The sequence below is a fragment of the Alligator mississippiensis genome, chromosome 8, assembly GCF_030867095.1.
Source record: "Alligator mississippiensis isolate rAllMis1 chromosome 8, rAllMis1, whole genome shotgun sequence".
Classification (NCBI taxonomy): domain Eukaryota; kingdom Metazoa; phylum Chordata; order Crocodylia; family Alligatoridae; genus Alligator; species Alligator mississippiensis.
This window is the reverse complement of record NC_081831.1, coordinates 73,109,739-73,136,709: the sequence shown is the minus strand read 5'-3', so window position 1 is coordinate 73,136,709 and position 26,971 is coordinate 73,109,739. Positions and strand designations below refer to the sequence as shown.

General features: G+C 45.0%; 1 protein-coding gene across 1 annotated transcript in view; it reads right to left on the bottom strand.

Moving 5' to 3' along the window:
• Positions 1-23,166, bottom strand: part of IL1RAPL2 (interleukin 1 receptor accessory protein like 2) — a 567,145-nt gene extending 543,979 nt beyond the window's left edge. Inside the window, exons 1-2 of the mRNA XM_019487751.2 lie at positions 23,029-23,166; positions 3,520-3,620 (exon numbers count right to left, since the gene is read on the bottom strand). Coding sequence (XP_019343296.1) covers positions 3,520-3,601 — 82 coding nt within the window. The 5' untranslated portion in view covers positions 3,602-3,620; positions 23,029-23,166. The remainder of the gene's footprint in view (positions 1-3,519; positions 3,621-23,028) is intronic.
• Between the last annotated feature and the right edge of the window lie 3,805 nt (positions 23,167-26,971).

Here is a 26,971-nt window from a genome sequence, read left to right as displayed (position 1 = left end):
ACCCAGACAAAGACCCGGAGACTCTGTTTCCGGTTACAGGTTTCAGGCTTGCAGCCTTCCTCGCTGTCTGGCCCTTTAAAACTACAGGCCAAATGTCTGGTCCCTTCTCTACGGATCCTGGAAGAGGTGCTTGTCTGTCACCTTACAAGCCTCCCTTCCTGGGAGCCTTTTATTTCCTGTGGCCAGACAATTATCCGTACTGGCTGGCCAGTCTTCCTAAGCAGGCTTCCAATCACCTTGCTTAGCTTCTGAAGCTTGCTGCCTATCTCACCTCCTCCAGGACAGGTGTGCTTCCCACCACACACCTGTCAAACCTTTTTTTACTATTAGCACTCCAGTGAAATTACTCTCAGTATCTAACCATTTCTTCCTAGCCAAAGTTCAGCACTAATAACTACATCCTCATCTCCCTAGATTGTCTCAGCCTTTGACATGCTCTTCTGGAAATGTCATCCTCCCTAGGCTTCTGACTGTCCCCTCCTAAGTCTCCTACTGCTCTAATTAGTTTTAGATTGATCCCTCCGCATCCCCACACCCTGCCTGTCACTCAAGCCCATTCCCTGGGAGCCATCTTCAAAATGAATATCTCCCTCCTGGATCCTCATGGTCATGCTGTATATGCACATCTAAATCTTGCAGATTCTTTCTGCTCGGCATCTCAAAAAACTTGGTCTTTCCTATGGACCCATGCAGAAGTAGCTGTGCCCAGGCTCTCATCTTGCATCTCATCCTCCTGTTCAACTAATACAGTCTCGTACCATTTAAAACCATGCTGCTGAAGAAATCATTTTTCTAGCTTGTCACTTTGACTATATCAGACCATCACTTTGCAACCCTCTACCGGTTCGACCTTCTCAGTCACATTACACAAGCCACGTATCTTTTTTTTCCAGACAACCCCTACCCAACCCACCATCTCTCACTCATCAAGAGTGCCGCTCCCAGCTCTGAGCAACGCACAATGGCACCCTCCGGCACCCTCTTCTTACATTTTAAAATGGGAACCATTTTGCTTTGTCCTCTCCTGCCCCTCACCCTTAGAAGAAGCAGCTCTGCAGAAACATATAAAAAAACCAAAACGCTAAACCTTCCCTAGGATTATTCTTTGCCAGGAGGCCTACCAACAACTTGACAACAGTTAGTCTGCCAGTGTGCTATGGCTAGTGGGTATCAGACTGAATAACATTGTCTCAGTTTCCTTGAACACCCATCTGTCTGTATCCATCTGCTGCCTCCTATAACACAATCCAAGTATAAGACAGAATTAAGAAGAAGAGTGTGCTGGACACCTTTCCCTCAATATGCCGTATTCTGACAAATATACAACATTCACTGAAACCCCAAGTGTATATTCAAGGAACAATTCTTCACGTGTAAAAGGTCCTTTATTTTTTCTCCTGGAGAAAGTTATCAATTACAGTTCAAAATATTCAAATTCAACATAGAAAAGTGTGACTCACACACATCTCAAAAAGACAAATACAATTGATAATCTCTTCCACATAGCAACCTAAAATATCAGCTACCATAAGTTCATTTTTCTTCCTTCCATCTTATGCTCAGTGCACGCCAACCCAGGTAAATAAAAAATATAGTCTAGCATGTAACATTTAGCTCTAGATAGCCTAATATATTCAAGTTTTTTTTTACCCCCTACCAATATTCAACCTGAATTCAGATTGATAAAAATAAGTTATACCTTGAGGAATTGGCAAAAGTCAGTAAAGTGACCAAAAAAATCAATATACTAAAGCATAATTAATAATAAACCATCAGCTGGCAGATATAGTAACCAAAAGATTTGTGATAGATAGATAGATAGATAGATAGATAGATAGATAGATAGATAGATAGATAGATAGATAGATAAGACACTGACAATATCCTTCCCTATATTAGTCATCCAGGGTCAATTGCAAGGCATAATGCTGCCTAGTCATACAAATAAAATCCTTCACTTAAAAACATTGGCAAAATTTTCCATTTAAAAAGTATTTCCCCATATAATCACAGCACTAACTCTCTCATAGGCTTCAGACCAAGTCAATGAAGCCTGTTTTCAAACTTGAGCCACAAATCTATTATTATGGCCAAATCCCAATTACCTAACTTCAGCAAGACAGCACAGGACACGTAGGACTAGGCCCTTAAGGTGAAAGTTATATAGAGATTATATGATAGCTCAAAATTTACATTGAATAACATAACCATTTACACTTTCGAAACCATTAAAAGAAATCTGCCTAGCATTTGGCTGTTCCAAAAATAGATATTAGCCTTCTCCAGAAATCTGTACAACTCCATAATGAGAAATTAACTGCGTTTCTCCCTGAGAAAAGTGCATTAGCTAAACTTGAAATCAACAGACACCCGCCAAGTCATTTGTTTTTACACAAAATGCTATTGCTAAATCTCTTAGCTGAAAGATAGAGGACAGAAAGCTCATTAAGACGCTTATGTTCATATGCATAGCATGCAATTATTGCAAAAAAATGTAAGTAGTATATACATAGTCAGCCTATGAGTATACACTGCACATTCAACTGTCATTAAACAATGTACATACCAACTTACTACTTCTGCCTTAAGGCCTGTCTATATGTGGAAGGAACAAGCTGGGTTCCAGTTTAAGGCCCAGCCAGTATTCCACGTTAACTCCCCGTACAGACATTTCCACAATGACATCAGTGTCTCTGTGCTTGGAGTCGATGCAGGACAGCTGTAGTGCAATAACCATTTGGGGCTCTTCTAAAGGGTCCTTAGATCTTGAGGCCTAACCTTGCTATCTCCCGTCCTGTAGGAATCCCTTCATGCTCTGATTTTGATACAAAGGGAACATCGTATCTTGGCCAAAGGGTAAAACACTAGGAGTAACTTTTGCCTTGACTGACAGCTATTTGATTTCAGTGTTTTCACACAGACCTAAGCCAACTCTGCCCTACCATCTTGAAAAGGATACGATGAGTCTTGTTTGCATTTACAGCTTGGCCTCTTGACCAAACACCGGGAACGCCCAGATCTACATCTCACTTCCTAGTATGTGAGCATTATTCCCAATTAACTCCACACAACTGCTAAGGGCAAACAGAAAATGTCCACGAGGACAAGGGTACATGGGGAGTTACTATGGAGCTGGTGACTTGTTATCTGGGCAGTTACCACCGAGTCTCACCCACTTTCCCCTTGTATGCCCAGGCCGCTAAATGCAGACAGCCCTCTAGTATAACTGAGAATTTGACCAGAGAAGAAAAGTTATCAATGAACTCAGTAATGATTTTGCAGAGCAAATCATTTTTTAATCATTTCGGGCTTTACAAAATGATTACATTCCCACATAAAACAGGCCATACCTAAAGAAACCCCATGACGATAACAACATAAAGTTTAGCCTATTGCATAAGCTGGTGGGAAACAGATGCAAGAAAGGGCATAGTCGATGCAACAGGAATATCTAAAAGGGTCTGTGGCATGATCACAAAATCCAGACTTAGATAAAAAAGATATTCTTCTGTGACTTACCAGAATTTCTCTTTGACACCAGCTTCCAATTTGTGCTGACTACAGTACAGATCACAAGAACCAAGAGAATGGGAGGCTTCATCTTTCACTCTCTTTGACAGCTGAAATGCAAACATAGTACGAAGTCTGAATCACAGCTCTTTGCTACAACAAAGCAGCAGCTACAGCTGAACATTTCTCAAAGAACCATTACAGGGCAGGGGCTTACACTAGTGACTTCTGGGTTTATTTTTATGCAGAGGTAAGAAAACATAATTGTTCAAAGTAACGGTCTATGAATAATTGATCTCCAAATACCAGACAAAAGTTTTGAAATAACACTCAGAACATTTATCACTTTGCTGTAAAACTGAGTTAGACTGCGTGTGCACTGTTTCCAAAATATAGTTGTGATAGATTTTGTCTGTTCCAGCCAAGAGAATCTGATAGCCAAAGATGAATCGCCTCTCATACCGGGAGAGAGAGCCTTTTAAACTTTCTTGATTTTCCACATTATATGGCAAAAGATAAGGGCAATTATTCACATAATTCCTCTTAGAAATCTTATTTCCCCACTGGTTACATTGTGAGAGATATTGCAATGAATTAACGCTATTCCAACGATTTCACCTATAAAATGAAGTAGAGGCAAGTGAATGAAATGCAGAAGTCAATGAATGCGAGTCCCTGGGTTCTAATTTTAAAAAGATAAAAATTAGTCTCTCTGGTGACTTTTTACAGTCTTCTTTGTATTACTGACTCTAGAAAGGAAAAAGGAGGCTGGTCTGAAATTGCTGTTGGAATGCAGTGCAGTTATTGAATCAAATTCTGCTTTTATTTAAGAGTACAAAGTCACTCGAGAAAAATGTAACGGAGCAGAATTTACCTCTACTACGGTTATAAAAACAGGTCTATTAGATCCCAACCCAGCAAAAGCCCTTAAAAGTCTGCTTAACTATAAGCACCTGAGCAGTCTTGTGGGCACTCAAGGGGCCTAATGTGCATGGCTGAAGTCGCTTGTTTAAGTGCTTTGATGGAGCAAGACCCTAGGAACTCATAATTGTAGCAAAGCTTCCTGTTGGCTCCTGCAGGCCTTGAACCAGGGCCTTTATTCTCACATAATAGGGGTGGGGGTATTTTTGATCATCTAAATCAATAGGTAAGAATTAGGGATTAAAGGAACATTGAACATTTTACAGACTTATTAAAAAAAAAAAAGGAAAAGAAAAGGAAAAGGAAAAGGAAAATATGCAAAACTGCCTACACAAACAGTCAAGCTACAGGCAAAGGAAATAAATCTTTCCCTTAAGTTCACACACCGTAAGTACAATGTTTGTCTGGATAGTCCCCTATGGTTTGAACCACCCCCAGTAGGGGACCAGCAGAGTTACTGCATGAGGTTCAGCACATTCACTTGAAATGATAAAGTAGCAAAAGGGAGTACAAGGCCTGCGATTCCCTGGAAATCATACATTTTAATTTGAGTTTATTACATTATATCTTTTCCCCTTGTAATTTTACAACCAGCCTACTGTTGTGTGAAAAAAATGTAAGGGACCATGTATAATCACTTACATGATGGCAATTAAGCTGCTATTCAATTATTTCAAAATTACCACTTACACATTAAAATCCCTCCCTCCCTACTGTACCATAGCTATAAATATGCAGTGCTCCTTTCTCCCGAATTCTATATTCCCTTGAGCACTTTATGCCTATTGATTCCCCAGGGTTACAGTGTTAGAGAACCAAAAGGATACATGGAGAATTATAAGAAGTGAAGGCTGTCTGACAACGGGTAATGAAGGAATTAGTATTCATTTTTCCTTAACCTCTCCTTGGAGTACCAAATCCTGATACAAGTAGGGCCATCTTGACAAGAGAGTTTTTTTTTTAAGAAAAAGTAATTGAACTAAATCTTTTGACAGATAATTGTAATGATGATGTTATGCTAGAATGATTTTCGAGTGTAGCTTTGCAAATTACTTTCCCCACTTTACTTGCTCTCTCCAATTCTTTCCGTAGAGGTAGGTAACTCAGGTCCCTTTTTTGTGCTGATTTTTTTTTTTCCTTAAACTAACCACACTGCAGCAAATAGCCTATTAAAACCAACGCAAATTCCACTTAATGGCACATTATTCATGCTAGAGAAACTGGGCAAAACCCTGGCCTTAGTGAAGTCAGGAGAAGCTTTACCAGTTGCTTCAGCTGGAAAGGTTTTCAACTTTGATAGATGTTTGCTAATCAATCTTTCTACCCAAGAATAATGAAGGAAGATTTCTATAGGTCATTCCTGTGACCCCTTCATGAGCAAGTAGCACTTTTAAGAATGCCAATGCAAAATGCACACGACACTAGTGAATTTCCTGATGGTATCATCCCCAAAAATACTGATTTCAGTGGCAATGCACCAGAAGGTCAACATGGTTGAAAAGTAATGTGGGTGGACAAACTCCGTTCGTTTGCAGGGAGAATAAAAGGGAGAAGGGAGAGAGAAAGAGAACAAAATTGCATATGTCTGGATGATAACATTAAATTTTCCCTCCATTCCATACAGACTTACTACTATCTGATTTCTTAGGAATGAAAATGTACAACCAAAGTCTAAACACCCAACACTTAAGGCCAACTGTTTCCAAAAGAGTTCCCCATTTAAGCTTCTTGGATGTTCCTTTTTGTCTGCAAGTCAGCAGTTTTATGAAGAACCATATTGAAGGAGGAGTGCAAGATGCCTGGAAGGAAACCAAATCTTAGTGCGAAACTCAAAAACTAATACTTTAGATCGTGTCTTGCTCCAGCTATGACCCGTTTATATACAAAATGTTCTTTAAGCTGAGGCTCTCATGCTGACGGGAGAAGTTAAAGTGTGTTGGAAGGGGTAGCACTAAGATTTGAAGTTGGAAGCTTAAGTTTCACTTAAAGCAAGTGTTCAACCTCTTTGTGAGATACTATTATAATAATTGATAAGGCAATGCGTTACCTACAGTGCACTAATCTACATTGCAGTATAATTCAAAACCTTAATTGCAACCTTGGCAACATTAGCAAATATGTAGACCTGAGGTGTATAGAGATGCACTGAGATAATCTGAGCAGGCTATTTTTACCTGTCCTTTGGGGGCATAACTCAGTTCCTTGTAGTGATGGAGAGTTCGTTGCTGTCAGCGGAAACCTGTTGCTTCAGCATTAGCTGACAGCAGAGAAGTCCTGTAACTTGGTCTTTTACTCTTTTTCTTTTTAAACATATTTATGGGATAAAAATGCAAAAATCCACCATAAATATTAGATCCTGAGGCTGAATTCCCTCTCTTCTGTCCATGTAAATGTCAGCTATTTCATTGGGGAAATCCTGCCATCTCTGCTTTCCCCTTTTACAGTACGGATCAGTGGCTGACCTTCAATAAAAATAAGTTAACCCAGATCCAGTTGGAATCTCATGTCCCTTCTCTTCTCCCTAATCAGGGTTGACCTGGATAGAAGTAAATTTATCTTCTTATGGGGAAACTATATTGAACTTTAATTGCCTTGTCACAGCTAATATTTCCACAAATTAGCACAGTCCAGTTTAAGATGCGTGTTAACCACCCTCGCCTATCTTCATTTCAGCTTTTTTTTTTCCTACTGTGCTTAAGTCTTATGGCTAGAAGGCCCCAAGGGGAAGCCACCCACTATCCACTCCTCTCTTGGTAATCCCAGAGACCAGCAGCCCTTAGAGTTTCCCAGAAGGGGCATCATCCTGCTGTTGCAATGGCCATCAGCAGCCCTTGTCCCCCCGTGGCACGTTGCAGAGGATGTTTGCTTTGTTCTCAGGTGCTTTACAGCTGTGGTACATGGAGGCACTAGAGCAGATGTCATTGCAGCTTCTTCTGGGCAGATGTTTGCACATGCTTGTCTGCACTCACAGAGGACTGGGTTTGAGAACACAGGAGGTGCCCTCCAAGCTTACGTTGAGGTCTCTACCAGTGTCTGCTGGGGTGCAAGAGGAAACAACCAACTGGGCAAAGCTTTGTTGCTATTGCATAACAGCTCTGAACATTTTAACCGAGACACCACCAAGGTCCTATATAAATGGGGAGAGTTGGATTGGTATAAGAACAGCAGTCTAGCTCAAGGTTCCTGGCATGATTGCTGCCATTCCTAAAATGAATGCAAAGATTTGCTTTGGACCAGTACAGAAAAACCCATTCCCCTTCCACCCCAGCCAAAAGCAGCAAGAGTACAATTTGCCAAGTAGAAGCAGGTCTGCCACAGGGGCCAGGATTAACCCTGTTCACCACTGGCCCTGCCCTCATGGCTAGGGCAGACTAGGGCAACAGAAAATAATGTCATTATGGGCACAGCCTAAAGTTTTACACTGATAAAGCACTGGTATCCTGGGCAGACTGCAAAAGCACAAGCAAGCCTGCATAGATGTGATGGGGCACAGCTGAACAGCAGAGCCAAGCCAAGCAAAGCAAGGGCCAGCTGCTACATTTTGGTGAAAAGGTCTCATCTCAGCGTCCTGCCTGCCCCTAGCAGGTGTTTCACCTGATGCTGTTACAGAGGAGGGTTTCTGGGCAGGGACCCTCAAGGAGCAAAGGCAGCTATACTTACAACTCACGGGGCAGACCAAGCAATACTTCTCCAGGGCTGGGCATGGACTTGGCCTATCGCAAGACTCTGCCAAGCACAGACAACAGTGAAGGGGACACAGGGCAGGTGGAAAGCAGTTTTACAAGAACATGCGAGAAGATGACTATATCTATGACGACTGCCAGGCCACCCTCAGGGCTGGGAGCCCTTTCTCAGTAGCCGCATGCAAGCATCATTTGTATTTTCTGGCTTTTCTCAAGATTATGCCCCTTACCTCCCAAGGAACTGTTCTGCATTCATATAGAGCTTGCCTGGCAAGAAAGTACTGCCTACCGCCGGTGCCCAGAGGAGTACAAAAAAAGAGGAGAAAAAAAAATGTCAGGTTTCTAGTGAAGGCTTGCACTGATATTAATGGTTGAGTGTTCCAAAGGAACGCCTAGCTAATTGAACCAACTCTGTTGCTGCCAACAGTTACGTTTGTGTGAAGAAAGTAAAGGGGAAGCGGGAGGGGGGATTTCTGTAAAACAGAGGGGTTTTGTGGCTAGAGAAGATAATCACACCTGCCTCTCCCTGTTCTCGGTGATTAAGTCGGTATGAAATAACTGATACCCCTCCCTCTTCCCCCCTCCAACCCCTCCATCATACCATTTGCGACAGCAGACCCCAGATTTCAGGCAGCTGTCCAAATCAGAGTTGTAAGCAACCAGCAAGTGGAGAACTGAGCTGCAATGCAGTATAAATATACCTCATTTACCTAATAGACTCCTTCAGTCTGATATTCACCCCCCCGATCTATACTGAAACACTGAGTCCTATCTTCCGAGCCCTGTCCCACCACGCCCAGGCAGGCTTTGCAAAATAGTCTCTGGTTTTCATTCATTCTCCCCAGCTCCAATAACTTCCAAGATTCAAAAGGGTCCCGAGTGAAACGAGTGGGAGAAGTATATTCAATGCGAATAGACTATTAATATTCGGTGAGAAAGAAAACCAGTGCAGGCTATATCAGGCTCCAAATCCTGGTTTTTTTCATAAAATGAGGTTGTGTTCTAATCTTCAGAGTTATTAATCTCATTTTTAAAGGACTTGTATGGGTTTGGTTTTTTTTAAAGGGCTTTTGTACTTTGTTTTTCAAATGCAAAGCGCGAGTTGCTGATGCTCCATGAGGCTTTGTGGATACCGGTTTCTCCACAGTATTTGAGATGGGGAAGGTGCTCATTAAAAACGAGAACCCACCTCTTTGGCAGTTTCCAATTGTCAGGTTTTGTTGCTCAGAAATCTCAGGGAAATAAATTACTGTTTTCCCACACAAAGCATGAACTGGCAACACCAATTCTTTTGTCTTTGTGCTTGTACTCCAGATAGTGATTTATGCTCCATTCCTTTTGATGTTACTTTCCCAATTTCTAAGGCTTTTAATTTTAATGAGAATTTTTCTATCAACCTGCTCCTCTTTTTGTTACCCCTACCAAAAAACTTTGAGCTGCATAAAACTGAAATCTTTTTGATCCATCTCTCATTCCTGGTTTCCAAGGGTCTCACTGCCTTCCAATATACCATATAAAGGGCCCTCTTTATTAATGCCCAATTTTTACTAGGGGAAAACTGATATCAGAAAAGCCTGGAGTTTATATATGCCCACTAGAGCTGAAGATCTGAATCATGCAGCATCCTTCAGTCTGTTGCTCAATGAGCACTGAATAAGATTTCATTTTTGCCTAATTCGCTGTGCATCTCCAACATCTTAACCAGGCACTTAAGTCCTCTCAATATGCAGCGCACGTAAGTAATTCTGTGATAAAGTTTGGATTTAGCATTCATACCTCAGTACCTGAAACTCCACGACGCTACTGCTCCGCTGGGCTCAACCCCATGACTAGGTTAACATCTGGCAAGCTCAGATTCTCCTTTTTTCCTCCCCCACCCTGTCTATAAGCAATTATACAGTAAAATCAGTACTAGGCTATCTGGAGGTTCAAAAGGCAGGTGACTTGGAAACATCGAGTGGCAACAGAAATACAATTGTGCAGTGGAAAAAGCTATTACAAGCTGAAGGGTGTAGTTATGCCACCTGCAGTTTAGTAATATAAATGGACAAGGACATGTCATATTGGTGCTCTAGGTTTTGCTCTGGCTCCATTTAAGTGCTAATCTTTCAAAGCTACAAGGAAGAGCTGGAAGGGTGGAGAGCGTAAGCTTTACAGAACCTTAATTCTGTGACCCCTTCAAGGCCGAACGGCTCTTCAATGATATCGGTGGGGTGCCACCAATATCACAGTCAGTCTGGAAGAGGCTTCAAGAGAAGCGTATTGCATCGCTACTCGGATGTTCATAACGGCTGGTCCCAAACATAAAAATCACTCCCTTTTTTGGAGAGACTTCTTCAGTAACTGTCTACATTTCACTAGGATTAGTGAGTTCCTCCACCCCCACCACCATAGCCACTTCTTGGGCTTTACAGTTAGCTTTTCTGTCTATAGCTTTACTTTCAAGTCTCATTCTTCTCTCTCAAACCCACATCTCTATCAAAGCTGCAACAGAGCAGAATTGGGTAGCTAGCATTTCATCACCCAGACCATCACAATAAATGTGAAGAGTGTTCTTGCTACCAGGAGGCCTGAGCTCACTGGTTTCAGAAAGAGGAAACACAGCTAGGACTAGAAGACCACATTTCTAGATCTGGTAACATGGCATATCCCGTGGCACTGCTTATGTGGCTATTAGCACCAAGCCTTCTTCTTCACTGATTTCCACTTGGGGAGATGTTCACCCCAAGCCTCCAGCTTTCAAGAACACTGTCACCAAGCCTTCCTTTTAAACTTCTTCCTGGCCACTTGACTTAGCAACAGTTCTCTGAACTGAAGCTTCCTGGAATAGTCATCTTCTTAATAACTCATCCAGAACTCATATACTTGTTTCACCTGGTATTTCCCAAAATATCTTTAGGTTGTTCACCTTTTATTTTGTGGCTCTACATCATCACCACCTCCTCCCCCCTCCACCCTGCCCCGGCCCCTCTATCCTCCCACCCCCACCCCGCTCCATCCTCCCACCCCCCATATCTCCTTCCAAGTCTGCTTGTTCAGAGAATAAGCAATTTCTCTCCACCTATCAGGCTCAGAATAATTTAGGCAGCAAATAGGTTAATCAAAAATCCAACATTCGCTCAAAAAGACAGTAGATGAGAAGTGCTAAGGATGAAGCCCTCCAGTCTTTCAGTGCCAACTGCTATTAACTTCAGGAGCAGTTTCATTTCAGTTAGAAATGAGCATGGAATCCATTATGAGACCTTAGAGACAGTTTTTGGCATCCAGCTCACTTCTCCATCCCTTGCTCTCACTCCAGCTATCCCATCCCCACTTACCACTTGTCAACAGAGGTTGTGAGAGAGCAGTTCACCATCTCTAAGGCTAAGGACAAAAATTGCACATAAACTGGTACAAGTGATCAGAACCAGTTCAGATCTGTAACACAACAGAAGTTCAGTGCACATAAACTGCTTTCAAAGTGGCCAAAACTGGTTTAAGATAAACCTGGATAGATGCAGTATCAGACTTAAGTTAAATTGATTTATTCAGCTTCTGTCCCAGATCCCCTCCAGATTCAAGTGAATTCACAGTCCCCCCGCATCCCAGGATGTTTTGCACCTCCCCTGCAAACCCCCACCGTCTCAGGGTGGGCAGGTTAGGCTTGACCCAAGCTGTCTGCTCCAGCCAATCAGGAAGTTGTGCTCTAGCACACACCCCCAGCTTCCAGCCTAAGCCACTGCAGGCATCTGCCCGCATTTCCAGAATCCAAATGAATGTCTGTTCACTTGCTTATCAGCAGGGATCCGGGTCTTCCATTTCCCATGGGAAACAAAAAAAAAGTGGATTTCCCCTTTTAACCAAGAAAAACATAGATTTTTCATTTTAACAGAGAAGCACACGGATTTTCCATTTTTGCAAAGAGTTCTGTGCAGGCTTTCCAATTCCTCTGTAACACGGTGGTCTGGCCCTTTAAGAGGGAGCAAGAAGCCCTGTTAGAGAAGCCCCGCTGCGGGCATTTTGGGCACCTATACAATATTGGACATCAATTAATCGAGAGTGCTGGAGCGTGCTAATTAGCATGCTCCAGCAGCCTCCAGCATCCCCACACTTCAAACTGGCAGCGGGCGCACTTTAACTGAAGCTCATGCAACAAGCTTTAGTTAAAGCACCCCTGTCACTATTTTGAAGTGCAGGACACTGAATACACATGACACTATGGGCACTTTAATTAGAGAGCTCCGAGAGCCACTCTAATTAAAGCGCACCCTCCTCCACCCCAGAGCAAATGTAAAGATGCCCTTAGGTAATTAGGGAGTTCCCCACTAGTAGCCTAAAGCCCTAAAGGAGAGAGAGTAGAGGGAAGCAAAATGTGTAAATCAGCAGTTTTCAGGCAGGAGGTGAACTGGGACCCAAATACATTTGCTGCTAGGAAGGGGCCACACTCCTTTCCTGGGCCAGAGCCAAGGGGCTCCTTCCTACTGCCTAGAGAAGGGCCGAGGTTTTTGTCTGTTGGTTTATTTGCACATTTGGTGGAAGGACTGTGATTTTGTATTTGAACAACTGGCTGTGGCGCTCTGTAGGGAGCAAAACCAGCTTGCAAGCCAGCATGCTCACCAGCCCACTTACATCTCCGCAGCCCCGAGCATCCCCAAACTCAGTTCACGGAAACGTTGGGGTCCAATGTGCCTACCACCGCATGACAGCTACTCCCCATGCAGGTAGCACTGCCATATTCACCGGGCTTTTCAATCACTCTCTTGAGCAAGGCTTGCCCTTCCTAAATATTAAATATTCATCTTGCAATTAGTTCTGCTGCTGTTAAAAGGCTGCTGCAGCTCAGGGACCACAGCTACATTTTGTGACAGCCTGGAGGTTTGTTTTCTTTCTTAACCTTACTTACACTGTAGATGTCTTAAAAAAAAAAAAAAAAGAAATGGAAAACTAACATTTGGATTATGCAAAACCAAAGTAATCAAGACCATTTCCACAAAAGAACAAGTTCTGTTAGCATTTCTAATTTACCTTGGGCATCAAATTGAACAGCAAAGGTCAAATTTAAGCCTTTTTTCCCCCTCTGCAACACGAAAATTGCCATTCAAAGCTCTTTCAAATCATCCATCCCTTAACCTACCAGATGTGACAGGGCAAAGTGCAGCTGATACTGCTGCTTCTCAACCACATGCTTCTTCTGAAATATGGCCATTTGCTTGGAAGTGCCCTGTAAGAGCCACAAGTTTTCAGCTTGTACCTAAAAGCAGAGGTTCCCATCCTACCTCTCCTTAATAGGATTCGATTGCAGTGGGCATTTTGGGTGTGTAAGGACGGGAGTCTACTCTAAGACTCAGGAAGCCCTTCTGTATGGCCACACTAGAACAAAAGAATAGGCTGTGTCAGTCCCGTGGGGCTCAATCCTGCCAGGCACTGAGCACCTCCACACCACTCCAGTTAAGCCCAAACACAGAACTGCTCCCAGGCTTATGGACTCAGATAAGGGATTTGCTGCACTGGGCCAGTATCTTCCATCACCAAACCCTAAAGGAACCGAGTGCCAAGGGGAATGGCACGGGCAGCTTGTGTTCAGCTGCCTTATTAAGACAATCAACTTTACAGCCATTACAGCTAAGCCCTATCCCCATTCTATCTGGAAGAACACATGGCAGGAATAATTGCATTATAGCCTCATGCCTTTGCAGCCAGGACTGAAATACCTAACAGCTGGCAACACATTGAGGGGCTTCTTGTCCCTACAGCAGATTTTGAGGCCAATCGGGTGAGGAGGGTGTTAGTCACCTATATTGGATGGCTCAGGAATCAGTGATCTCATCAGGAAATCTGTAATCTCTAGGAGGCTAATGCAAATCCTTATGCATAGCAGGAGTAGATATTGCTGGGATATTATTTGTTGCTGCCAAAGGACTTCACTTCCCATCTTAATCAGTTAGCCCTTCTTCACAGGGAAGTCACAAGTAGAGAAAAGCTCTCCGTCTTAGGCTAAGGCTTAGGTCATAAATTTACAAAGCTCCAAAGAGAAACTAAATTGGATTTTAACTTGGTGGTGGAGGAGAGTAGTTGTCCCACATTTGACAGCACCGTCTCAAGTCCTCAGCATTTCAAGACCCCACAATACTAAATGGAAAAAATGCACCAAGTGTTGTAATAGCTCTCCTGAAGGTGTCATTGCTGAGGTAGCTCTCATTCTCTGTGTAATATTCCTTGTCCCAGTTGCTGGAGTTACTAATGTCAATGGAAACCTTTCCAGCAACAGAATGGCTTCAAGATCATGCACTCAATTTTGAGCAGAGCATGTAGAAACACCGACCAGGCACCAATGCTTTCTTCGTAGGACACCAGTCCACTGCCCAAAATAACATGCATAAGGATTGCATACGAGATAGGGATGAAAGAAGGCAGCAACAAAATAATGGTGTGGAAAGTAGACAGAAAAAGCCCTTTGCCCAAGCATTCAGTGAAAGGCAGCAGAGCACACCTGGCTTACGAAGGTTTGAAATTAGTGTCCAAATACCCTTTGCTTATGCAGGCCTACTCCTATGTAAAAGGCTTGCTCGATTGTAGCCCAATGATTTTAAAGATTCATTGTAAGAAATGCCTCCTGGCTGCAAGAAGTAGAAGTAGTTTTGGTCATATTAAAACATCAATAATAAAACTCAACATGACAAAAAAGCTGTTGAATTATACTCTACAGAAAAGGCCCTAGGGGAGTTCACATGAAACCTTCTGATCCAAAAGTTGCCTATTAGAGTCTTCATTTATAGCAATGACTGAAATGCATGAAACAGAAGGCTCAGATTTAATATCCCGGATACTTTTAAACACTCCCGTCTTTATAGCATCAGGATACTAATAAAGAAATGTGCACACTAGAAGATCTTGTCTGAACCTTTCCTAAAGCAAGAATCTGAGTAGCTCATCTGAGCCCGTCAGCAAACAAAAGAAACCAAAGCCATCTCACATTATCTTGTAGTAACTACACTGAGCCTCATGAGTTTGCAAACCAGCTTTGCTTCCCTGCACATTAAAAAAAAAAAAAAAAAGGGAAAAAAAATTATTAGATCAAAGGTAAAATTGTGGCACCTCTCTCCTAATTAACTTTCTACCTCCTCGAGTCCACTTTTCTCCACCTCAGTCATAGATACCTTTGGGTACTTCGGGAACCAAACGTTTGTCGCTTCCAACTGCACCCAAGATTGTACCTGATTAGACGCTACCGAGTTCATTGGAAAACTCCTGGCTTGTCATTCATTCATTTATTTTTCCAAAAACCTCTGGCTTTAACTTGATCTAGCTTTCACTAGCTATAACCCTTCTTCTCGTGCGTCACCTGTTATATAAATAAGCTTGTCTTGTGTCACAGCTTTTAAGTTTGAGCAACCTAATCATTTTACAGACTTTCAAAATGAAATACAGGTTGTGGGAGGAGTGCTACATTTGTACTTCAAGCAAGCGCCTCTGGTTTATGAGGTCAACATAATGGACCCATTAATTTACAGCCATTTTTTCCAGAGTGGGAGCTATTAATATTCTACATATATTTACTTCTGCAGAATGTGGCTTAATCAATACGATACCTCAGGCAATGTGAAATACTGTAGGGTACGTAAAAGAAAAGATTGTCAAACTCAAGAGTTTTTATGTCCACTGATTGGGTTTAACCATCTGGCAGGTCAGAGAGGTTCTTAGAAGATTACTGAAAGGATGGTAGGAGACAGAAAGCCTTCAGCTGTTCAACACTAGGGACCTCAAACTGATGTATGTCAGCTTTACAGATGCAGTTAAATTCTCCATCGTGGAGGCTGTTATGCCAGTACAGTTTAATTAACCAACAATTATCTCCGCACAAGGAGAGCTGTTGCTTTACCCTTGCATAGTACTAGGCAAATAGTTATAGGTTTAATCCCTTAGAGAACTGACTGTGGAAAGCAGGCTTTGAATCCAAATTGCAACCGAAACGCCATCCCCTACCATCCTTCTACAAACCATTCAGGAGCAAAGGAGTTTGGCTCAAGCAAAGGACAGTAAAATTGCCAAGAACATCAGGTACCGCGAGCAGAACTTTCAGATTAAAAAAAGGAAGAGATTCTGCTTTTATCAGCACCAGGGAGATTCATGCCCTCTGCCCTCACATCGATTATTAATCAGAAGGCTCTGAATGGCACAAACAAGAGCAGAATTCAGCCAGGAGAGAAGACACTTTTGCACCTTTTGTAGTTGTGCCAAACCCGGTCCCCAGAACAGCTGCTATAGGAAAGCAAGTCAAAAATGAAGAGACAGTTCAAACTAAGGAAGGTTGCCATCCTGTACGAGACTAAGCCCCTTCAGTCTCAGTCACTAATCCACTATTCTCAGTTCCCATTGCATGTAGTGGGAGCTCAGAACCGAGCCACTCAGCCCCCCTGCGGCAATCAAGCCTTCAGAATAAATGTCTGTCTGCACACTGGATTTTCCCCTAGTTTTATGCTGAACCTATCGCTAGACTCTTACCACAGTCTTTTCGAGGTCCACTTTTCACAAGGTCCCCGTAGCAGGTTGTTCAGAATGTCAGTACTGCTCATTTTATTGGAGTCATTCCCACTGCCTTCACACCTCTGATATTTACATAATAATGGTATTTACACAACTTGTGTTAAGTCGAGCCAGCATTTGTTCATACACATTAATGAAACAAGTGTCAAGAGATCATCATTCTGCTTACAGCATGCTTGGAATTTTCTGCCTTGATCTTCCGTATAGCCACATGGCTCTCTCCTGAACGTGCAAAACTCAAAAGTAGACAAGATTAGCAGAAATGCTGGCGTGCCAACTGTCGTTCTTCCTCTTGGAAACACACTTATCAGTTCAAAAGAAGAGAGTCGGGCCGTTTCACTTTGCCGTTAGCCAGAAGCAAGTCACTGTCATTAGGCACCACTACTCTGCAATACACAGCTTCGCAAAAGCTGGGGGCTCCAGTCTGATCCCAACCTGAGCAGCTGGAGAGCTCTCTGGCAAGAGCCTGCACTGACCAGGCAGTGAACTCACAGCTCCCGGCACAGGCGCAGCACAGCCAAAGGTGGGGGGGGGACCATACCCCCTCCGATCCCATTCCTGGATCCACTGCTGCACAATAGAGCAAACGTCTCTGTTGATTTTATTGGATCAGTTACCAAACACTTAGGAAAACACTGAAGGCAAAATCATGAAGTCAAGATTTCCATTCACTTTAATGGGACCGGGATGTCTCACTTAGTTTTTAACCCAAGATTTAAACACAGCCCCCTGAGAAAGAAGTGCGATGGTGAACCATTTCTTCACATTGAGGAACAATTTGAAAACTTAACTTTTCTGTACAGGATTAAAGGCTTTCTGTTAAACAGCTTCTTGCAGAAATCGCATTGTTTGAGGAGGGCTTAGGGATGATAATGAGCCTGGTTTCTCTTACAGCTCTTAAAGGCTGCTTAATAGTTGTTCATGCTTTTGCATCCCTTGATATTTTCCAGCTTCTGCTTCAGTTTGAAATGAGAGATTACTCAGAGCCCAAATGTATTCGAGAGCAGGAAAGCCCTATACATTATAAATGCTTTATTTGTACTAGTCAGAGTAGTACCCAGCTCAGAATGGGTTTGCATAGGTCTTCCCTGACTAAAACAGTGCTCGTGACCTGCCTTTCCCATATGTCTACCCGTGAAACCAGTGCTGCTTACGGGAGGGGGTCAATCGATTAAGTCTGTTGATCAGTTAAGTCCTGCCTACCAAATTCACCCCTGTGCCACACAACCTTTTAAGTGACAACTGAGACTGTTGAGAACACAAGTAGAAAAGGCCTTTGAGAGTATTAAAAAGATTTTAAATTTTTTTTAAAATCTAATGAAACAGGAACAAAGTAAAAGACTACAAAGAGAAAAGTTTAAGGTTCTTTTCAAACCAAATTTTTCTTCCTCTGCCTTTGCTTTGGGGTGACAGTGTACAGCAAGTGGCAATCCTGTATATTTTATAAGTCTCTTCCCATGCAAGTGGTTACAGGCTTGATTTCTGTATTCTGAGAGAGAAACATGGAGCATCTATGTTTTAGGGCCGCAGAAAACAAAACCAACCAGAACCATCCTTCATTGGTCCTTGGAAGTGCCAGCCGAAACAAGAATTAAAACTTTAGGGAAGACTTGGCTCCTAGACTTCTGCTCTCTGCACTCAAGTGGTAACTAGTCTCTTACTTCTTTCCGCTATTAATGCATTTACATGTTTTACAACCGACCAGTTCAAAAGCTCATTAGTCCTTTGGTCCTTTATGCTAGTCTCAGAGAATTCTGGGAAACCAGGTCTTAGTACAAGTATTACAGTTCAGCTGCTAAATTTGTCGTGCACTATCAATATATTTAACAAAGCTGTAGCCAACAGTCTATGTACAAGGTGTGCAAACAACTTGCATGTCAAAAGGCAGAAGACAGCAGTTCTAATGAACAGCAAAGGCTTTGGGGCAAAATGCACACAAGCTATTCTGGGACGGTTGCAGGAAGAAGCCTATACCCAGGACCTATTCTTGGGCTGATCCAGCTTTGAGAGATCATCACATTTTAGCCTGGGTTTTTTTTCCCACTGCCGCTGTCAGAAATGATGCAGAAATGCTTGGAAAGAAGAGGATTTGCCTTGGAATAAAATAGCTAAAGATCCAAATCCTGTGTTCAAGATACTGGCCACACACACGGGTCACAGGGGGCTTGGTTAGAATTTTCCCAGGAGAGCCAAAAATTTCCCTTTAAGCCCTGTATCAGATCACCTGAACAAGCATCACAGGTCTTCCCTTATCCACCATCTCCACATTCCTTCAGGGTGCCTGCAATCTCTGGTCAGATTATAGTTGCCCCCTGCCGCTCTCTCCTCCTCCCACCCCACGCAAGAGACAGGCTCCTTGCATTCCTGCCCCTTCATCCCAGGAGGAAGCTTTGAGATCTGCATTCACTGCTGGAACGGAGCCGCACAAGAGCTGAGCACACCCTGATCTGCTCCAAACGCAGAAATGCTGCTCCCAGCAGCTCAGACAGAGCTATATTTGGGTTACTTGAGATTTCTAGTGTGCACAGGCATGGGCCCTCTGGCTCCCAGGGGACAAAGCTTGATGGCCGTGTACTTGTTTTCAGCAGAGGAACAAATAGTTTCCCTGCTGACAGAACACTTAAAAATAAATGAGCACTTCCATCCGAGAGTCAGGCCTAGGAGCCAGATGATTTTGTCATGCCCTGTCCTGGCAGAACGTCCCCCTGGCAGCCAGCACCCCGTGCTGTGCTGTCTGGGGTTCACAGAGTGCTCTTAAGTTTCCTTCAATCTAATTAAAGCTGCCTCACTGGTATCCATACCATGGTGGCGGCACGCTCCACGGAGCACAAGACCGAGCGTGCCCTGCCCATCCACTCCGAGGCCACAAATCGGCCGAGGAGTCTGTGTCGGGCCCGCAGAGCCCGCACTCGGGCACAATGTAGACCGAGAGCCTAGGAGCAGGCACCGAGGGTCAAGCCTGGAGCACCTCATGGCTCTCAAATACATCAGTGGTCCAGGGTTGATGGGTACTCAGCCCCATGCTCCCCAGAACAAAACTGCTGCTCCGGTATAGACAATGCCCGCATCTCTCCCAAAGCCTCTCCAACACAATTCATAGCAGCTCCACCAGCTCTTCACAGAAGCCCCATCACCCAACAGGCTCACAAGTCGGTGCTGAGTCCTCTTCCCCACGCTCCTCGGTATCTTAAGCCCACCACGTCAGAGGGAACATCAGACAAAGTTTCTGCATCACGGCAGCAGAAAGTTCAGGTACGTCCATCCCCAAGGCAAAAAGCCCTTCCCATTTCCTCCCACTCACCAGAAAGGAGGCTGTCTTGGCACAAGCCCAGCCCCGAGCATGGTGCTGGGGACACCCCAAAGCATCCTCACACTGCCTTGTCTCTGGGATTAACACAGAGGGAACGGAAGCAGGTGGGTGAGGCTTCTTGCCCTCTGTCACAATGAAGCTCTCCATGCCAGGATGCAGACATCCCCGGAGACTCGGCAAACGTGTCTAAACAGAATCACTCCTTAGACAGCACAAGAGAGATGCAGCTGCTGGCAAAAACAACGGAAACCTTTATAAGTGTTTTCCTACCACAAGTTTCTTCACTCCTCTAAGGTGTTCTCTAAGCTTAGGCCAGGGCTCTCCAAGGGGCTCAGCATCCTTCTCCAGCAGATCCTGGCTTCTCCTCTAGACCATGAGACCTGTCCCCTCCAACGCAGGCCCAAGTGTCAGAAAAAGTCCCCTCTGCTACAAGAGCGATCACTCTCCGTCCCATCAAGATCCGTCCCCTGCCTTCAAGGGCTGCCTGAGCTCTCATATTTTGGGATTTTAAGATAGTTTTCAAATCTAATAGTTGCTCTCCTGTTTCACTCTGCAAACCCGAGTTGATTTCCTGAGGCTTCGGCCATTTCACTGTCCTCAAACGCTCGTCCCTGAGTGGAAGTCACCATGGATTAACCACCCCCAGTCTGCGAGACACAGCACACAGCACGTGGGAATTTCCACATACACCAAAACATTCAGGCTGCAGCCAGTTGGGCACATCCGCCAGAACAGATACACTGCACGTGGGCAGATAACCCAACTTGCAGGCTGTATACAGTATCCTCACATTTCACCGCTACTTGCCAACAACTTGCCAAATTTCAGGTGCCAAGATAACATGAAACTGGAACCATTTCACTAATATTCAGGTGGAAAGGTTACATGCATCTAGCACCCGCATGAAGCCGCCTGGTAGGAGTTTCTAGAGGTCAGCCACACTCATCTCCAAGCACAGATCCCTTCCACTGGAGTCATTCTCCTATCGGGCTGGAAAGGGAGCGGCCTGTAGTCCATCCCCATATTAGACAGAGGTTGTACACGAGCAAAGACTGCCACTAACAGAAAGCAGCCCAGCCCTAAGTGACGGCAGGAAGATGAGGCTCTGAGTGAGGCAAGATGCTCCGGGATAAATCCACAGCTTTTTACATTTATGGCACCCAAAGAGTTCTTGAGGAGTCACTTACTCTTGGGGAAGTCGCCCACTTTGCACCGCTGCCGACGACTGCACCGAGCACAAAGCAACAAAGAATCAGGTCTGCCGCAGCTACAGAATCAACTGCCTGGTGTCCGGACATCGAGATCACGTTGCCACCCAAGAACCGGCGTAGGTCTCGCTGCATTCACTGCTTCTTGGTCTACCAAGAAGCCCCAGAAGCTTTTGGTGTCTGTCACTTTCCTTTCTATAGCCGTACACAAAGCATTTGTTTAGCTGTCGACTCTGACCATAACTAATAGCCAGAAGGACCTTGCTACAAGCTTATGGATGTCTCCATTCGCTTATCTGTACACGAATGTCTCACTTTCTCCTGAGCCGACTCTAAGTTCAGGCTGCTGCCTGGCAACACAGAGGGACTCGGAGAAGCTGGGAAATCAGAGTAGTTGCTGGCACACTTCTCGCACATGGATTCCTGGGCACAGGAAAACAGTGCAGAAGGGGACAGGCTGAGATATTTAGTAATTACCTCAAGGCGCTGCTTCTGCCCTGGACTCCGCTCGTTTCCTACCCACTGGCACATAACGTAGCAAATCCTGAACATCAAGAGGGGGCGAGGGGGAAGTGAGAAGTATACATTTATAAATTTCCCGAAACGTTTGCTTCTTGCTGCTAGCGCTGAAATGTTTGAGACAGGTCCTGTCAGCCTATTCCACTTCTAGTCCATCATTGCTTGCACGTTAAAATCCCTCTTGAAATGCTTATGGCAAAAGCACTTTTTGTACCTGCCTCTCTCGGGAGAGCGCTCCTGTGAACGCACTCAGACACAAACTGGCACAAAGGTCATTTACTTAGCATTAGCGGGACCCTTTCCCTTGGGTTTACATGACGTTTGCTCGGGCTCTGTAATCTCCGGACATCCACCCCATGCCCCCAAGTCCGATTCTAGAAGAAATGCCCGAATGCACACAGCGATTTTCCAGCTCGTGACAGAATAATCACTTCCTACGACCGTTGTGTTTGGGTTTTTTGAAAGCGAAGCAGCAGGGAAACTCGATGCAGCGAAACAGCACTGGAAGAACGCAGCCTCCCTATCGCACACCAACATTTCCATATAGGTGGCAATAACAATCGCATTTGTTTCAGTCAACGGAGCACTTCTTAAATTAGCCCACCAAGCAGAGATTTACAGGGGAGCGTTTCCCCCTGGCCGCAGCACTGAAACCCACCGATTCCCAAGGCTTTCCAATGGCAGGGGTGAGTCTCTCCGAATCCTTCATCCCATCCCTAAACGGGGGCCTCTGCCAGAAGCAACAGGCCCCTCCATGGGGAGGGAGCACCTGGTGCAAAGTCGGCTGCTTTTTTCATGCTTCTTTCCCTTCTGTTTAATCAGTTATGAAAAGGACCCCGAAGAAGAAAAAGGTACAGAAACAGCGGAGGAACCGGCCAAGACTCTCAGAAACAGATTTCCCATTGGAAACCCCTTAAAAAACAAGTTACCGGTGCAAGGGGAAGCAGGGGGAGGAAATAATCCGCCTAAACCTAGACTCTCCGAGTGGGAATACAATACAGTCCAGCAATACAATCCCCTAAAAGACCCCAAAGCAACCAGTGCCCCCACCACCCCCCCCCAGCCCGGCTGTTAGACTTGCCTGTAAAGCACGGGGCGTCTTAACACGCATCTCTGGGGCAGCCTGTCGTTCTCCTCTTGCAGGCAGCTCCCAGCACGTCCAGCCCGCCCCGCCGCTCCCCTGCCTCTCGTCCAGCCCCGACCCCGGGCAGAAAGCGGAGCGCCCCTCCACCTCCACCTCCACCTCCACACTTCGCCCTCAACTTTGCAAGTCCCGGAGGGGCAGGGGAAGGGGAAGGGGAAGGGGAAGGGAAGGGGCCCGCCTCCCCTCCGCCGGGCAAAGTTGGAGGCTTACCGCTGCGGGCGGGCGCTCAGCATCCCGGGCGCGGGCAGCGCCGACTTAGCGCGCGGCCCGCGGCGTGTGTCCGTGCAGCGCCGCGCCCCGCGGCATCCTCCGAGCGCCGGCGGCGGAGTGGCGCCAGCCCGCAGCGCAGCGCAGCGCCCGGCCCCGCACCGCACCGCACCGCACCGCCGCCTGCCTCCGTGCCGCGCGGGGCCGGCAACCGCGACACTGCGGCGCCCTCCAGCGGCGGCTGCTCGCAGCGGAGCGGAGCCCGGGCAGAGCCGGGGTGCCTCTTGCCCCTCTCCCGCACCGTGCGCCTGGCATCCATCCCCCGCCCCGTGGCCCTTCCGTGCAAGGACACCCTGCAAGTCCTTCCCTTTGCGCTTTCCGCCTCCTCGTTCCATTCCTGGTCTCATCAAGAATAGGCAGAGAGGCTCTGATCCTCTCCCCCCCACACACACACATACAAGCAGCCCCAGGCTTCCTGCCCCCCACCTCCAGTACAGCTTGAAGGGCTTTGCTGGGAGCGGGGGTTGGCACACGTTGGGAGGTGGCGCGGTGCGGAGCCGCTTCTGCTGGGCACAGCTGGTGTGAAGCGGTCCTTTGCCCCAACTCTCAAACGATGGGGAAATCAAACCCAAGCCTCATCGGACCGGAGCGCACAGTGCTGGCGGGGAGGAAGGTGTTAAGGCCCTGGTTTAAAACTGGGCATTTCTGGGTTATAACCTCAGCTCCACCACATCATACAGCTCCCCTATTAATGACCTCAGGGATGTCGCCAGGGGAATGCTAGGAAGGTTTCCAGTCAGACGGTGCTGAATGCCTGCAAGAAACCAGTCCAGTTAGGTGACAGTCTGACAGAGAAACCAAGTGTTTTCCACTCTCTTGCATAGTTTGCAAGCACTTCTACTGTGCCCAGCTGGTGTAAAGCACTACCAGCTCCCCGGGAGTCGTGGTCCTTTACACCAGGTCTGAATTCGGACCCAGAGGTGTTTTGGCTCCGTTCACAGATAGGAAGACAGTAAAGCCAGCACAGCTGGTACATGACTGCAATCTGACAAGCGCTCGGACATACTCGCAAGCACTTGCATTTTAAACCCAAGAGGCAAGTACGAAAAGTGCACAGCCCAGCCCAGCTTTTGCCGGATGCTAGAAATAGGCATGACTGCCTGCCTTCCACACAGGATGGGCGCCAATGTTTGCTTATTTTCCCAGCTGCCAAGAAATATCCTCGTCAGAATGTGGGGCATCAGCAAACTTCTGCAGAGAGGTGAAGACCTGTGTAAATGATTTAGTTAAACAGTGTCTCACAACTTGATCTTTTTGGGTCAGACTGAAAAAAAAAAATTCCAGGCTGATAACAGAGCACACCCATAGTCTGTCCCCTATTCCTGAGCAAAGAGCACATAAAACAGGACACGTTTCTATACTTCTCAATTGCTCCCTGGCATTGGTTGCACGCAGAAGCTGTAGTGGTTTCATTTCAATGTAAACCAGTGCCGACCATTCTAGATCCTCATTTCAGATTGAGTGGCTTTCCTAAGGGATTGACTTAAGCTAAATAGATATGTCACTCTCAGACCAAAACAATAGCGTCTGCACCCAGTTTGAGACCAGTTTGAGTAAATCAGCCTGCGAGGCGTCTTGGGTTAAACCTAGACCAGGTCAAATTTCTTCCCCAGTGCCCTTGGTGGCCTTCTTTCTGTTAATGAAATGACACATCTACATTTTTACCACTTGGCAATGTTATTTTTAGGCTTCTGACGCTTTTCCATTCTGTTTGAAACCTCTTAGAATAGCTCCATTCAACGTTGCACTTCTGTGTCGCACCGAGGCTCAAATGATGTCAAACACTGTGCTCAGTAACCGCGGTTAGACAAGTCGTTGGGCTCCACTGCTCTGTGCAAAGGGAGGGCAAACCGCTGCCAGTTCTGACTGAGTAGCATTTTATGCCAGTTTCTTGCAGCCGATGTATTTGCATTAATGTTGTACTTGGAAGCCCCCCTCCCAAATAAGAATCCCACTGTGGTCAGGGCTATTTGTACACAGATTGCAAGACAGTCTCTGCTCCCAAAGAGCTTACAGTCGCCAATGAAAACCTCACTTCCACACTAAGCAGATCTTCCATTCATACATATCAAGAATCCTTTCTGTTTGCTACCAGGTAAGTGTTCCCTGCCTTTTACTCTTAACTATGGAGGAGAACGAGGCAGGTCCTGTTCTGGCTCCTACCTGCCCCCAGATCCATTACTGATGCTTCTGTTTCTGAACCTTTGCTGCTAGTCATGTAAAAAGTCAACCTGGCCTAGCTCAGCTTCCAGGTCCTCAGGCGAGCACGCAGGACCGACACTTAGAAAAACCATCTTGTTACCTATAAACGGAACGAGTCTGGTCCAGGCATCATTTTGAGATAATAAAAGGGAGTCCTCGAGTGTCGTTTTTACAGCCACTTTTCAGAGTATTTTAAAACCTCATTTGACTCCAAGGGTTGCACTGGTATAACAGAGGGCAGAACTTGTCTTTAGATATAAACGGCAGGCTGAAGACAGTAAAATAAGATCATCTTTAGCAAGCCCAGCAGGGCTGCATGCCCACAAACACAGAAAGCCATTTTATATACAGTAAATGAGCAAAATGATTGTGGTGCAGCAATGTGACAAAAATCAATAAAATAGCCAATTTTTAGTGCCTGAATAAATCTTTTACCTAATTAGAAAGAATCAATAGGCGGCCAGTAGCCCTTACTTCTCCATGTGACATAAACTTCTTACTGGGATGCTAATACCTTTACTGCAATTTATAACTTCTGACACTTCAGCCACTCTTTCATTTCCCCTGGCATGATGATAGTATAGGAGAGCTATTTTTTAAATTATTTATCAAGTCACTTATTAAAGTCACTTTTTAGCTGAATTAAGAAATTAGAAGTGTAGAAATAAAACATCTCAGACTTTGAAATGTTATGCAGTACAGTGAAATCATATCTAATACCTTTGATTTATACTTTAATTTTAAATGAACAAATAAAACAGGATCATTAGATGTCTCTTAACTTTTGACAATAAATCAAAAATACCCTAATTATTATGATACATTATACGATTGTATACATTATGCACATAAATGGGGGGAAAATCTACCACCCATTGAATTTTTTTAAGCGGCTTAATTTCCCACATTCCAGTCTCATCTTAGCCCATTGTAGAAAACTGTCCGTTTCCCAGCCCCTAGTAATATGGCACAGCTGTAGGTTTTCACACAGGCTTACTGGTGAATGAAAAGACACAATGTATTTTATTGAACTAAAATACAGAGCAGAAGAGAGCAGCTTCCCACAAAGACTGTAGAAAGTAACACTTCCTCTCCCATGTGTTGTGCCTGATGAAGTCTTACACATATTTAAGAGTAATGAGCTCTATTTTGGCATCAGTTTTAGAGCTTTGCAACTGGTGCCACCAAAAAGCCCCAAGTGAAACGGGAACCCCGTTGTCTTCTGCACTGTTCACACCTAGCGTGAGAGACAAACCCTGCCCCAAAATCTACATAGATGAAACAAGGAGAGAGAAAGTACTAACAGGTATCCTTCTCTTCTGGACTGGGTACTGCTGAAAAGGGGAGATTACGTGTCTTAGCCAATGTCAAAGAAATGTATGGCAGAGCCAAAAACCTAATTTAGATCGCCTGAGATGAAAATCTGCTGCCTAAACTGCAAAACCATCCTCTGAGCCTTAAGTTGCTAAATCCTCCCATGTTTTCCCTAATACAGGGGTGGGCAAAATGCAGCCCGTGGGCCAGATGCGGCCCACCAGGCCATTCTATCTGGCCCATGAAGCCCATAAAAATTTAGAAAATAAATATTAATCTGCCCCTGACTGCCTGTCAGGCAGCCCTCAATGGCTTGCCAAAACTCAGTAGGCAACCCTCCACCCAAAATAATTGCCTGCCCCTGCCCTAA